This window comes from Macaca mulatta, chromosome 13 (genome assembly GCF_049350105.2).
Source record: "Macaca mulatta isolate MMU2019108-1 chromosome 13, T2T-MMU8v2.0, whole genome shotgun sequence".
In the NCBI taxonomy this organism is placed as follows: Eukaryota; Metazoa; Chordata; class Mammalia; order Primates; family Cercopithecidae; genus Macaca; species Macaca mulatta.
In genome coordinates, this window is record NC_133418.1 from 123,166,104 (window position 1) to 123,179,723 (window position 13,620).

Consider the following 13,620-nt stretch of genomic DNA (forward strand, 5'->3'; position numbering starts at 1 on the left):
TCCTGTGAATTCAGCGTTCATTGAATGTTGATGGCAAGTCTGTAACTGAATTGTTACATGGCCTTTTCCAAGGCTGTTGGAATGTTTTAACACAACTTTGAAGTTTGTTTTCTGTTGTTTTTTAAAATTCTTATTGACTCTTGTTTCATAGGCTTCTCAATAATAATCAGATCAAGAGGATCCCTAGTGGAGCATTTGAAGACTTGGAAAATTTAAAATATCTGTAAGTTAATGATCAGTTCTTTAACCTAAAAGCTTACGGTATCTAGATTACTTAAAAATAGAGCTAAATTTCATGCTGTTTATGAATTATTATAAATATATTCATTTAAAAGAAGTTTTATTTTCAGAAGGTGAGTAAAAATTTAGCTGGGATTATAAAAACAGGTTGTCATTGATACAAAGTGCTACATTATGTGATTTTTAATGTTTCATCACTAAGCCTTAGTAAAGTGGATTGCATAAAGTTAAAATGCACAGCCTTTGAAAATCCCTTTAGAAATAATGATGATGTTTCCAGAGGGGAAAGCGATGCTAAGTGAGTTGCTGATATGAACAGCTGACAGGTGTGTTGCAGAGTATCAGCTGTCAGAATAGTTTCCAGTTGTCTTTCCTGCTGCAGGTGACGTGTAAAATCGGAATAACTCACCTGGTGCAATGTCACTCATTCCTGCTGCAGGTGACATGTAAAATCGGAATAACTCACCCCGGTGCAATGTCACTCATTCCTGCTGCAGGTGACGTGTAAAATCGAAATAACTCACCCCGGTGCAATGTCACTCATTCCTGCAGATCGTCTTGTCTTCCGCTAAGTGACTTCACCTCTTATTTTTGTGTGAATTTTATTTCACTTTTAAAAACTGAGTTTAATCTATTTATTTTCATTTAACACATCTTTTGCTCATTGAGATCAGTTTTGCAGTTTAGAAAATGAGCTTCCTGGTTTAGTCTCAGTCACACACATACTTGCTATAAAATTGGAAAGGTTGAAGAAAAACACTCGGAGTAGAAGGGTGTGTCATGTGCTTTTAGATTATTAAGACTTAGTCACTTTCCAAAGAGAGTTATTTTTAATAAAAATTATTTATTTCAGCCATTTTTATTGGAAGTTTTTATCATATGTGAACCTAAAAATGTTTAAGTTATTTTGATTTGTTTTTTATTTTACTTTAAGTTCTGGGCTACATGTGCAGAACGTGCAGGTTTGTTACATAGGTATACGCGTGCCATGGTGCTTGGCTGCACCCATCAACCATCATCTAGGTTTTAAGCCCCACGTGCATTAGGTATTTGTCCTAATGCTCTAGGTTTTTTGATTCTTAAAATAAAGTTGTGTTGTTATTATTGATGTATACTTTGAAATCTGTTTTGATTCTAGCTGTGTCTATGACTGTTAATTACAGAGCTGCCTTTAACTCTGTTTATTAAAATAATTGCCTCTGTGAAGATACTTGTCAGTGTTACATACACACTCTCCCCTCCATCATTGTGGCATAGGATGTTAATTTTTAATTTCATATAAACATGACTAAGCCTTGTCCCACATTTCTAAAATGAGACACATCTTTTATTGGTTAATTTATGCTCCCCCTCCCTTTTTTTTTATATTTCGAGTGTTGTGCAATTTCCAGAAGAGGGCTTTTGTTTCCTGGAAAGGAGATCCGGTCAGCTGATAGCCAGCATTCCTTGTGTGTGTATATGTGTGTGTAATAGGTTTAACAGGTTTTTTAATATTATTTTATTTTTTGTCACTGGTTTTGAATTATTAAGAGCAACTTACTATGCACTCAGCAAACGTGTTCACAGTGGAGTTGTTGGGATGCTCTGTTTTCACTGATCTCTTTTCAACGACCCTCGTCCGACCTCATCTGCTGCACAGCGGCTCTCTGAGCGCCTGCACTCCACACTCTTCCCTCGCTCCCTCAGTAACAAACTGCGGTGTCCCTGGTGGCGGAGGACACAGATCACTGGGGTGGAGGGAGCACAGACTGGGGGGTCATGACTCAGAAACGGACTAAAGACCAGGGCAGAGGAGGGAGCTGTGCAGAGAGGCCCGGGGACCTCTTTCCACAGCACCGCAGCCTCCGCCTCCTCAGCGCTCATTGGTGGAGAACATTTGATAAGTGCTGATTTAGGAAACTGTGTAAGACTTAAATGCTGTGATTTAAACTGTGTACAATCTAAATGCTGAAGAACTCTCTTGAAATTTACTGATTATTTCAGCCTTCTATAGGGAGTCAGTACCAAAATATACTTGTAGAGGTTGAGTAGTTCTTATTTCTTGGAACTCCAATTACTTCTAGTCAGGCATAAGCCTTCCCTTTAGTTCACATTTCTTAGTGAAATTATTTCTTGAGACAGTTAGGACTCGTTCATAGGTCAACTCTATGATGAAGTAGAAAATCACAATTTATTATTATGATCAATACTCACCATTTTTTTTTTTTTTTTTTTTTTGGAGATGGAGTTTCCCTCTTGTTGCCCAGGCTAGAGTGCGGTGGTGTGATCTCAGCTCACTGCAACGTCCACCTCCCAGGTTCAAAAGATTCTCCTGCTTCACCTTCCTGAAGAGCTGGGATTACAGGCGTTTGCCACCACGCATGGCTAATTTTTTGTATTTTTAGTAGAGACGGGGTTTCACCATTTTGGTCAGGCTGATCTCGAACTCCTGACCTCAGGTGATCTACCCACCTTGGCCTCCCAAAGTGCTGAGATTACAGGCGTGAGCCACCGCACCCAGCCAATACCCACCTATGCTTATGAAAACAAATTACATCCCAATGTCTTTATAAACACACATTCATACATGTCAGTTTGATTCAGTTGTCCTGTGTATTCTTTAAAAAGATTCCCTTTCATTTTTTAAAATGCCTCTAAAACGATGTTCTCATTGATACTTTGTTTTTGTTTCGCTTTTTAAAGAAATGGGCACAGAAAATTACATTTAAACCTGCCTTCTCCAGAAGTATAGTAACAACTCCCATGTGAACAGCAGTTAATGTGTGTGGGGCCATTTTGTAAGAGATAAATGTATACACACACACACACACACATATTTACACACTAATCTCAACGATTTCTGTCCATTTTAGAGAAGAGGAAACTTGAGGCCCAGGCATTAAGTGGAAGGTCAAGGATTCCCACACATGCAGCCCAGAGAAGTAACAACCGTGTCAGGCCTCTGCTGTGGGCACTGGGCCCTCGGTCACTGGGGAGCTCTGAGTGGTTCGTGTTAAGTTTGTAACTTTTTTTTTTTTTTTTTGAGACAGAGTCTTGCTCTGTGGCCCAGGCTGGAGTACAGTGGCGCGATCTCGGCTCACTGCAGGCTCCACCTCCCGGGTTCACGCCATTCTCCTGCCTCAGCCTCCCGAGTAGCTGGGACTACAGGCACCCGCCACCATGCCCGGCTAGTTTTTTAATATTTTTATTAGAGACGGGGTTTCACCGTGTTAGCCTGGATGGTCTCGATCTCTTGACCTTGTGATCTTCCCGTCTCGGCCTCCCAAAGTGCTGGGATTACAGGCATGAGCTACCGCGCCTGGCCAAGGCTTGTAACTCTTTATGAAGTCAGCTCTGCAAATTTGCATGGAGGGAGGATGTGAGGTCCACTTAGATGGGCTGTAAGAAGTAAGGCTAGCAGTGCTGGTTCTGTTAAACTGGATCCTGCACCAGACATATTAATTAACTTACCATCAAACACTCGGCCCTTCTGGATATGAATTATATAATACTGTAAGCATTGAGACAAAAAATGTTTTTTATTTAGTGGAACGAGTAGGTGAAACCCAGTCATAAATAATCAATTTTGAAGAGACGTGTCTGCCTGAATTTGACAAGTAGGAAAAGCATAGATTTTGACTTGCCCATCTGCCTATGTCAGAGATGGAGCCCAGGGATTCCAAGAAGCGGTAGTGGCAGGTCTCCCCGAGTCTGGGCACGGACACAGATTCACAGCCGCCTTGGGCTCTTCCACGCTGCTGGCCTAGAGCTGTGTCGTGAAGCAAACTGGCTGAGGGCGAGTCGTGTCCGAGATGGGTGGGCACAATGCACATGGTTTTGTGGCTCTTTTTGGAATGGTGATACGTTGGTGTGGAAATTTTCATCCTCCGTCTGTTAGGTCAGGCTTGGCAGGTGTTTTCAGTGCAGGACCAGGCCTCTGTGAGCCGCACAGTCTCTGCCGGGGCCACTCGGCTCTGCCGCACGGCGCCAGCACAGCCCCAGACGGTCCGGAGTGCGCGAGTGTGGGCGGGTTCCGGCAGAGCTTCCTTTATGGACACTGACATTCCAAGGTCACATGTTAGGAAATACGATTCTTCTGTTGAGATTTTCCACCATTTTACACAAAGACAAGCGCCAGGCCAACTGTGTGACTCTTCCAATATGCCTCTATTGCTTCTGTTTTCTAAGAATGCGATTCTAGGGGTGAGTTATTCAGGACACATTCGGTCTTCATATGGTCCACTCCCCAAATTATTCCTAGGTATTTTAGAGATGTATCAATATCAGTTATAGAATCTTACCACCAGTGCATTACACATGTCTGTGGAAAATGGTTTTTATCTTCTTCAGGCTTTGAAGCAAATGTATTGTCAACAATTCATTAGCCATAGTCTAAGGTCAGCGAATTGCCTGAAAAACCCGTCGCAGTGGTTTGATCGCCTTCAGTCGGCACCAGTTGCTTTTGGCCCACTTGAGATCTGAGGGAAGGGAAGCCCTTGGGAGAGGCACTCTGTACTCACTGTGCAGACGGTTTGTTTGCATTCGAATACAGTCATTAATTGTAAAACTGTCTCCGCGTGTCAATTTAATTCTTCTTTTCCGTCTGAAGTTCGACCTCCTGTCTGTGTGCTAACGCCCCGTGTTTCTTGTTTCAGCTATCTGTACAAGAATGAGATCCAGTCAATTGACAGGCAAGCATTTAAGGGACTTGCCTCTCTAGAGCAACTGTAAGTGCCTCCTCTCTTCATGCTTTAGTTCTTGGATGCCGCCTGGCTCTTTTCCTCTTGTAGGGACCAGTCAACTGAGCTAGCTGTTTGCATGATGCATGACTATGCTACCTGAGGTGCGGGGAGTACGTGCATGATGACGGAAAAACAGGCATGGGCGAGTCATTCGTCCTCCTCCCTGCCTTCCACCCAGCCAGCCTTCCACCCACCCCTCAGGATGCATCACTGGTTTCCTCTATGGTGGCACCAGACCCTGGGCCGTGCTCTCCTGACGCCAAGGACAGTAAAATCAGTGGCATCCCTGTCACAACTTAGAGGAGAGACAGGCAGGCGCACAAGTCCAATCAAGGCATCCTTCGCAGGGGAAATGTCCAGGGTGCCCGGGGAGCAGAGGGCTGTTTGCCTCGTTCATTGTTCCTCATTATGACTCTGAACCCATGGGCTGAATTTTTTCAATTGTGATGCCCTTATTTTGGAGAAAACCCTTTTTCCCTTGTAGTTCTAGTTAGTGTGTGCAGCGTGTAATGAAACACTCCTAGTTCCCTTGGCCGCCCGTGAAGTCGTACTTTGCTGTGAAGTCGTACTTTGCTGTGAAGTCAGCATGTTGATTTTTCATTACAATGTCCTGGTAAAAAGGAGGATTTGTCCTGGTTTGTTTGCTCGGCCAGTCACCTTTCACTCGGCAAGCTGAGCCCATTCCTGGGGAGTTGCAAGTTGTCACGGTTTTAGGAATGTGGATGAAAGCAGCTGTTTGCTGTGATGCAGTGTGACGTCCTCCTGCCACAGCTGCTGATCTCTGGTCACGGGTCACTGGGTGACTGGACACAGCGATGTTGTCAGAGAGTTTGAGGCCAGGCGGTGCGGGGGAGAGACCACTCTGGGACTGTGCATCCCGAGGACCCATAGTGCTCATGTTTCTGAAAGTGCGTGTTGATTCAAGTGAGCACGGACAGGGCGTGGGTAGATTTGGGAAGAGATCGTCTGTCTCTGCGGAGAGGGACAGTGCACCTCATTGCAGAAACACATGGAGGTATGCAGGGAACCCCCACATGTAGGGAGAGCTTGCAAAGGAGCAAGCTCTCATATCCAGCAAGCGTGTCACTCAGTGGGGGCGAGAACATCTTCGTAGCAGACAGTTCTTCGATCCTGAATGGATTGGAAAACCCTCATCTGGCTTTGTGCTGAGTGAGTCCAGTGTTATTTTTAAGGAAGGAAAGGGCAAGTCAGGGGAGAAACCTGAGGCTGAACGAGGAAGGGCGTCTGTGAATCGCCAAGTAGGTGTTCGCTGAAATTTTGGATGATGCGGGGGCTTTATGAGCTGGCCAGGCTGCCTTTAGCACCCAGGGTTAGGTGAGCCCTGGGGTCTCTGGCGCTGTGACGGGTTCCATTCATTAAACGCTGTATAGCGAGCCTGAGGGCAGCCCGGCCCCCGCCCTCGGGCAGGGAACTGCTGGGGAGGGGATAAGCGAGTCCACCAGACCTCAGTGAGAGACTTGGGCAAAGGCTGTGTGTCCAGGGAGGACGGCTTGTGCCGGACCCTGGCTAACTGCACCCCTTCCCCCGATCGGCTGTATAGCCCTGAGCTATTGAAAACATGCATTCCTGGTGACACTGGGAGACCGGAATGCAGGAATACCCTAGAGCCCGCAGATGCTGTCCTGGGGGAACTGAGTATCCCTGATCCAGAAAAGCTCCTTAGGCAGCTGTGGACACAGGACAGAAAACACACCTGGCCAGGCAGGAAACGCGTTTGAATTCAGTGATGATCTCGGTGTACTTGGGGAGTCATTTCCTGTCTTTGGTCCTGTTTCCTCAGCTGTTCAGGGAGGGGTGAAGGACACCCCAGGCTGCCGGAGCCCCGGCCTCTCTAAGATCCTGTGTACCCTGGCCCATCATTTCCTGTAGCACCCATGCAGCAGGTGCCAAGTCCCACACGCTCAGCCGTCCCCCTGGCCAGCCTGCATTGCAGAGTCCAGGTTGAGGGATTTTTACACCCACCACTCTCCGTGGGGCTTGAAATCCCCCCTTTCCTTCCCTTGGTCAGCACCTCCTCATCCTTCTGGGCTTTGCTTGGGAGACTCCACCCCTGCCTGCCTGCACTGAAGCCTCGCTGAGCAGCTCACGGCCACTGTGTGTTGATGGTGCCTGGGTCTCACACTGGCGTGTGCTGCGAAAGACCAAGGACCCCAAGAAACCACAGGCGCTCTGTCAGCACATTGCCCGGCAGAGACGAGGCTCCAGGGATCACGTAGGGCTCCGCCTTCCTCGGGACCCCCGCGTCAGGTGCTTGCCCGTCATGCTCGCCCACGGCGGTTTTCCTTGTCTTCCTGCTCCAGTTTTTCCTTCCCTCGTGTTTCCCATTCGTGCGCAGTGCTGAGCACAGACCTGTCCTGGGACAAGGGGCAGGGACAGTCTGCGTTTGGGGGCCCCTCCGGCTGCAGGCGTCCGCAGAGACTCAGTGTGGCCTGTGTGGGTGCTGCCCAGGGAGCTGGCCCCAGGATGAGGGGGCCCTGGCAGCCGCACTCTGGTGCCCTGGCGGTGACGGTATTCTCAGAATGTCCACAGACCTGATTCTCAGGCGTGCGTTCTGAAGACTCTTCCTTTCTGTGGAGTTCTGAAGACCTGTGAACGCTGGCATGCTGCTGCTTTACTCGTTTTGGCCTCCTGAAGAAGTGCTCATTTACAATGTGTGCTGGCTGCAGGGAACACCTGAGTGGGAGGAGGGGTCTCCCAGCAGAGCACCCCAGCGAGAAGACTGACTTTGTGTTTGACTTACGAGGAAAAAGCCCACTTTTCAAAACGAGAAATTTCGTATTCAGGAAAAATGAGAGAGAATGAGTTATATCTAAAAGTATAAATTGTAGAAGTATGGAGACATGTGAAATGGAAAGAAATAGAAACACTGGGTATTCTGTACCATCACACACCCGAGGAAAGACGGTCTCTTGTTTAACGCTTCAGGATTGACGGAGAAAGTCGTGTGACGTTCTTTTTGTGTTTCCTTTGTGGTCTTGAAGGGTATCTTTGTATCTGACAGTATACTCTCTGCCCAAGTATGTGATGATGCCGCTGCCAAATTCATACGAGTTAAAAGATTTGAGTGAAGGTATTCACCTATTTATGTATGTGCTATCATTAAAGTTATGCTTTAGATTTTTGCTTTTTTCCATATATTTTGGAAGCGAAAATGGCCTAGTCAGGCCGTTCTGACATGGTGTCGAGGACCTCAGTGAGCACCTCTAGGGCCTCCCTCGCCCTTACCCAGTCACTAGGGTGGACGTCTGTGCCTGGTGTTCAGTTGTATTTATCGAATCATTTGACAATTTTATGTGTTTTTCATACAATGTAGGAAGTCTAGTGAGTGAGCTGTCTATTGATACCTGAATTTGAAATGACTAGGAAAAAAATTGGGGGCAAAAATCTGGATCTAAGAAAATAAATTAAATTGTAAGTTATACTTTTTTTTTTTCTTTTAACTGCTCTAGATACCTGCACTTTAATCAGATAGAAACTTTGGACCCAGAGTCGTTCCAGCATCTCCCGAAGCTTGAGAGGCTGTGAGTTGTGTGTTTGTGTTGTTCCTGCCTTTCCATTCATAGAGCCCAGGCCTCAGTCACTGGCTTGGTTAGATTAAGGTCAATATCCACCAAACACCTGAAAACTGTTTTGATATAAAGTCCATATTTCTAGTCTAACAATTTAGAAATAGGACTTATAATTTTCTCTTTAATTGAAAGTGTTGATAAAATAGGAAAAAAATCCATTTCTTTGCTGGAGTAAAGAACATTGTTTTCAGATTCGTTTGTATTAAATAAATGTAATCACTGAGATTTTTTAAAAGCTGATATATATTTGACTGCTTATATTCTTTTCTACACATCTTAAGACATATTTTTCAAAATTCGTTTGTTATAAAATCTCTTTCAACAGATTTTTGCATAACAACCGGATTACACATTTAGTACCAGGGACATTTAATCACTTGGAATCTATGAAGAGATTGTGAGTATAATGATACCTTTTGTGTTTCCTTTGCTGCAAATCCTTACTTCTCTCTGTTATCCATTCACCTGGTTCTTTTTCAAGTGTAGTGAAATGTTGATAACAATCTGATTCTGAAAGAATGAGAATATATGGAAGGTGGATTGGATCCATTAGAGAGCAAAATGAAAAACATGTGGCTCAGACAATGTGGCAAATAGTTACTCCTTTGATAGGCAATTAAGACTTAAAAAAAATTTTTTTTCAAGATAGGGTCTTGCTCTGTTGCCCAGGCTGGAGTGCGGTGGCATGGTCACAGCTCACTGCAGCCTCAGCCTCCCGGGCTGAAGCAGTTCTCCCAAATAGCTGAGTAGCTGGGACTATAGGCACATGCCACCATGCCCAGCTAAGTTTTGTAATTTTGTGTTTTTTTGTTTTTCTTTATTTTTTCTTTCTTTCTTTTTTTTGTGACAGGGTTTTGCCGTGTTGCCCGGGTTGGTCTTGATTTCCTAAGCTCAAGTTATCTGTCCACCTCAGCCTCCCAAAGTGCTGGAATTACAGGCGTGAGCCACCATGCCCAGCCAACATTTTAAAAAATCATCTTTAAATTCATCAAATTAATTTTTAATTCCAGTGCATACTTTACTGGTAGAAGTAAAACCAGTGTAGAAGGAACCCCTGTGCTGTGTTCTCTTTGTTTCTACAGCATACTAAGGAGGCTGATCGCCACCCTTTTTTTGTTTGTTTGTTTGAGACAGTTTTATTCTTGTTGCCCAGGCTGGAGTGCAATGGCTCGATCTCACCTCACTGCAACCTCTGCCTCCTGGGTTCAAACGATTCTCGTGCCTCAGCCTCCCTAGTAGCTGGGATTACAGGCACGTGCGACCATGCCTGGCTAATTTTTGTATTTTTAGTAGAGACAGGGTTTCACCAGTTGGCCAGGCTGGTCTTGAACTCCTGACCTCAGGTGATCCACCCGCCTCGGGTTTCCAAAGTGCTGGGATGGCAGGCGTGAGCCACTGCACCCGTAATCCCACCCATTTTTTAAGGCTTCCAAATATACTTCTTCCTTATACTGAGCTATTTCTTGTAATTAAGGCATTTTGTTACTGGCGGAGAAAGTTGTGACATTCTTTTTGTGTTTTCCTTCATGGTCTTGAGCCATTATTTTCAGTTAAATAGTACTGAGTATATGCAATGAACTAGACCTAGAAAGAAACAGAAAATGCCAGGAGACAAGCCTGACTCTAGAGTGGGCTTACGGTGTGTGTTTTATCTATTCAGTGAAATGAAGTGGAGTAAAACGTAGACCTTCAGGACTGTTTGTGATTTTTTTTTCTTTAGGATAAAGATATCACAAGCCAAACTAAAAGCTACATCCTGAGTAGGAAGATGGGATGAATATTTCCATATTTGATAGATAACAGAGAGTAGAAAGAAATTTACCAGATAAATGCTCTAGAAAGTAGCCAAGTTTAGGGCAGACTGGTAACAGCCTGGATGATGCTGACAGCTGCCTTCCCTCTGTTCTCAGCCCCTCTTTGGGTATCTGGCAAGGTCCCCCTCTCCTGTTTGCTCACTTTACTAGAGGTGCTCGAACACTGCAACCCCAGACTGAGATGCTGTGTTAGATGTACAGAGCTGCATCTAGAGGGCACGCTGTGTCCTGGCTGCTGTCTGCTGGGAGCAGTCTCTAACCTCACGTCCCTGAGGGGCCCCAGGCTGAGGAGGGCGCGCCAGCTGCCCCACCTCTCCAGACCTCCTGAATACCCGTCTCTGCTTCAGAGCAGATGAAGGTTGGGGATCCTCTGCTTCCTCGGGTGCCCGGAGCAGCTCGCTCAGCCAGGACCGACTGGCCGGATGTCACATACCGGACCGTGACCATCCAGGTCTTGCATGTGCCCATGGTCCTGTACTGACCTTCAGCTGTGGGCACAGGTTGGGTGCCCTGGGCACGTGGCTGACACTGTCCTCCTCACAGCCTCCTCACCTGAGAGCTGTGCACCTGCTCACGTGGGAAAGGGTGATTCTGGTCATGAGGCCAGTTCTGTGTTCCTGTCCCCTCTGGGCTCATGTCCAGGAGAACCTCAGATGGGAGGTGTAGCCTCCCCTTCCCCTCCTGGAGCCAACGTCGGCCCCTAGTGATGCCCTCACCCTGCCGCCCTGGTGAGCACCTCTCGGGGTCCCATCCCCATCTGGGGAGTGACCTGGGGCCACCTCATCCAGGGTTAATAGTGAGCACATCTGTTGCAGGACTTTTTCTTAGTTCAGCGAAAGATGGGGTCCTTGTTACGTGGCCACAAAAATTTAGGCTCGCAGACTATTTGAAGAGTGAGAAAAATGGGAATTATTGGGTAAAAAGGAAAAAAAGTGGGGGAAACAGAGACCCTTAGCAAAGCAAGAGAATGTGTTTCCCGCCAGTGGGCTTCCTGCCTCGCAGACTGAATTCCACCCGTGAGGAGGAGGGCCAGGCTTCTCCCCCCGCAAATGGCACGAACGTCTGTGGGCTCCACCCCAGTGCGCACCCCTCCCAGTGCGCAAGCCGGCTGGAGGGGCCTGGGGACCCCATCCCACCTGGCTGTCCTGGATTGAGAGGTGACCACATGCTAGCAGCCCTCACTCTCGGCGCCTTCTCGGCCTCGGCGTCCACTCTAGTGGTGGCGGGCTCAAGGGCTCCTCAGGCACCACCAGAGTGGACGCCGAGGCTAAGAAGGTGCCAGGAGCGAGGGCTGCTAGCATGTGGTCACCTCTCAGTCTCACATCCAGTTGCCAGCCGCTTCCAGCCCTTGTCCTGTAGCCTGTGTTTGCTACCTGGAACTCCTCTGCCCCCAGACAGCTTCTTCCCCGTGTGCGGAGACAATACTTTTCCCAGGGTGAGGCACATCCTGCCCGTGCTTCCCTTGTTGGGACAGGATGTGCCACTCACTGGAAACTTTCCAGGTGAGCTTGGACCTCAGGAAACTTAGGTGTGAACCCCAGCCGGGAGATGCAGCCCTCCCCTCCCACACTCCCTGGGAAGGCTCAGGCCGGAGTGAGATGGTGTAGAACTGTCCTGTCCGTGATGACGGGCGTTGGGTGACAGTGGTGGTTTTGTGGCTGTGGTTCTCATGTTACTGATTTCTGTGAGTGGCTCCCACCCGCTCTCCTTCACAAACTTCCCTGACCTGTGCCGCTGGCACACTCCTTTGTCTTTAACTCGACACCCGATGTCTGGGTGTGCACCGGCCCTTTGCTACTCACGCCTCTCCGGTTAGTGCCTCCAGGGGTACTGTGCACCCCTGGGCTCTTCCTGGTGATGTGTGTGTCTCTACATCACTCCCTGAGTCGGGCACTGGGGCTCAGATTCCACCACGGGAAGTGTCCCATCCCCGTGTCGCAAGCCCGGCAGGCCTGGGGCATGTTTCCCGACGCAGGACCTGGAAGCCCTGTCTGATGGACGGATGGACAAGCCCACCCACCCCGTGTCTCACCAGCCGCATCTTCCTTCCCACAGGCGACTGGACTCAAACACACTCCACTGCGACTGTGAAATCCTGTGGTTGGCGGATTTGCTGAAAACCTACGCGGAGTCGGGGAACGCGCAGGCAGCAGCCACCTGTGAATATCCCAGACGCATCCAGGGACGCTCAGTGGCAGCGGTCACCCCGGAAGAGCTGAACTGTGGTGAGTGGCCCGACACGCAGACTTCATCCACACACACACACACACACCATCCACACACACACCATCCACACACACACATTTACACACACACATTTACACACACATTTACACACACCATCCGCACACACCATTTACACACACAGACATTTACACACACCATCCACACACACCATTTACACACACACCATCCACACACACACATTTACACACACCATCCACACACACCATTTACACACACACCATCCACAGACACACATACACAGACACAATCCATCCACACACACCATTTACACACACACCATCCACACACACACCATTTATAGACACACAGACACAATCCATCCACACACACACGCACATACACGCATGCACACACATACCATCTACACACTACACACACACATGCACACACCATCTACACACACCATTTATAGACATACACACGGACACAAACTACACACACACACACCATCCACACACCACACACATTTACACACACACCATACACCATTTATAAAATGACACACACACATAAACAGACACAAACCATCCACACGCACACGTACACACCATCTACACACACACAGACACAAACCACACATGCACATACACACACACTCCACACACTCACCACATATACACATGCACACACCATCCACACACTTACACCATTTATAGACATACAGACACAAACCACACACACATGCACATACCCACACGAACATACCATCCACACACTCATACCATTTATAGACACACACACAGACAACAAACCACACATGCACATACACACACACTCCACACACTCACCACATATACACATGAACACACCATCCACACACTCACACCATTTAGAGACACACACAGATGCACACAGGCACGCATACACACGGCTGTTTATTTTGGTAAGGTGAAAGGCTCTCCCTGTGTGATGGTTTTATAATATGACAAAAATACATAGTTTTTTTTTTTTTTTTTAAGTTTCTTGTAGCTCAGTTCTTGATGGAGCTATGGCAGGGGCAGTTAGAAC

General features: G+C 47.3%; 1 protein-coding gene across 8 annotated transcripts in view; it reads left to right on the forward strand.

Annotated features, from left to right (window-relative positions):
• Positions 1–13,620, forward strand: part of PXDN (peroxidasin) — a 112,684-nt gene that overhangs the window by 52,013 nt on the left and 47,051 nt on the right. For 4 of the 8 annotated variants that reach the window (XM_028832023.2, XM_028832020.2, XM_077958728.1 and 1 more), the window contains exons 3-7: positions 152–223; positions 4,875–4,946; positions 8,432–8,503; positions 8,877–8,948; positions 12,421–12,590. In XM_028832023.2, the coding sequence (XP_028687856.1) occupies positions 8,938–8,948; positions 12,421–12,590 (181 nt within the window). In that variant the 5' untranslated portion in view covers positions 152–223; positions 4,875–4,946; positions 8,432–8,503; positions 8,877–8,937. The remainder of the gene's footprint in view (positions 1–151; positions 224–4,874; positions 4,947–8,431; positions 8,504–8,876; positions 8,949–12,420; positions 12,591–13,620) is intronic. The other 4 variants (XM_077958729.1, XM_028832021.2, XM_077958730.1 and 1 more) reach the window with 1 other exon arrangement.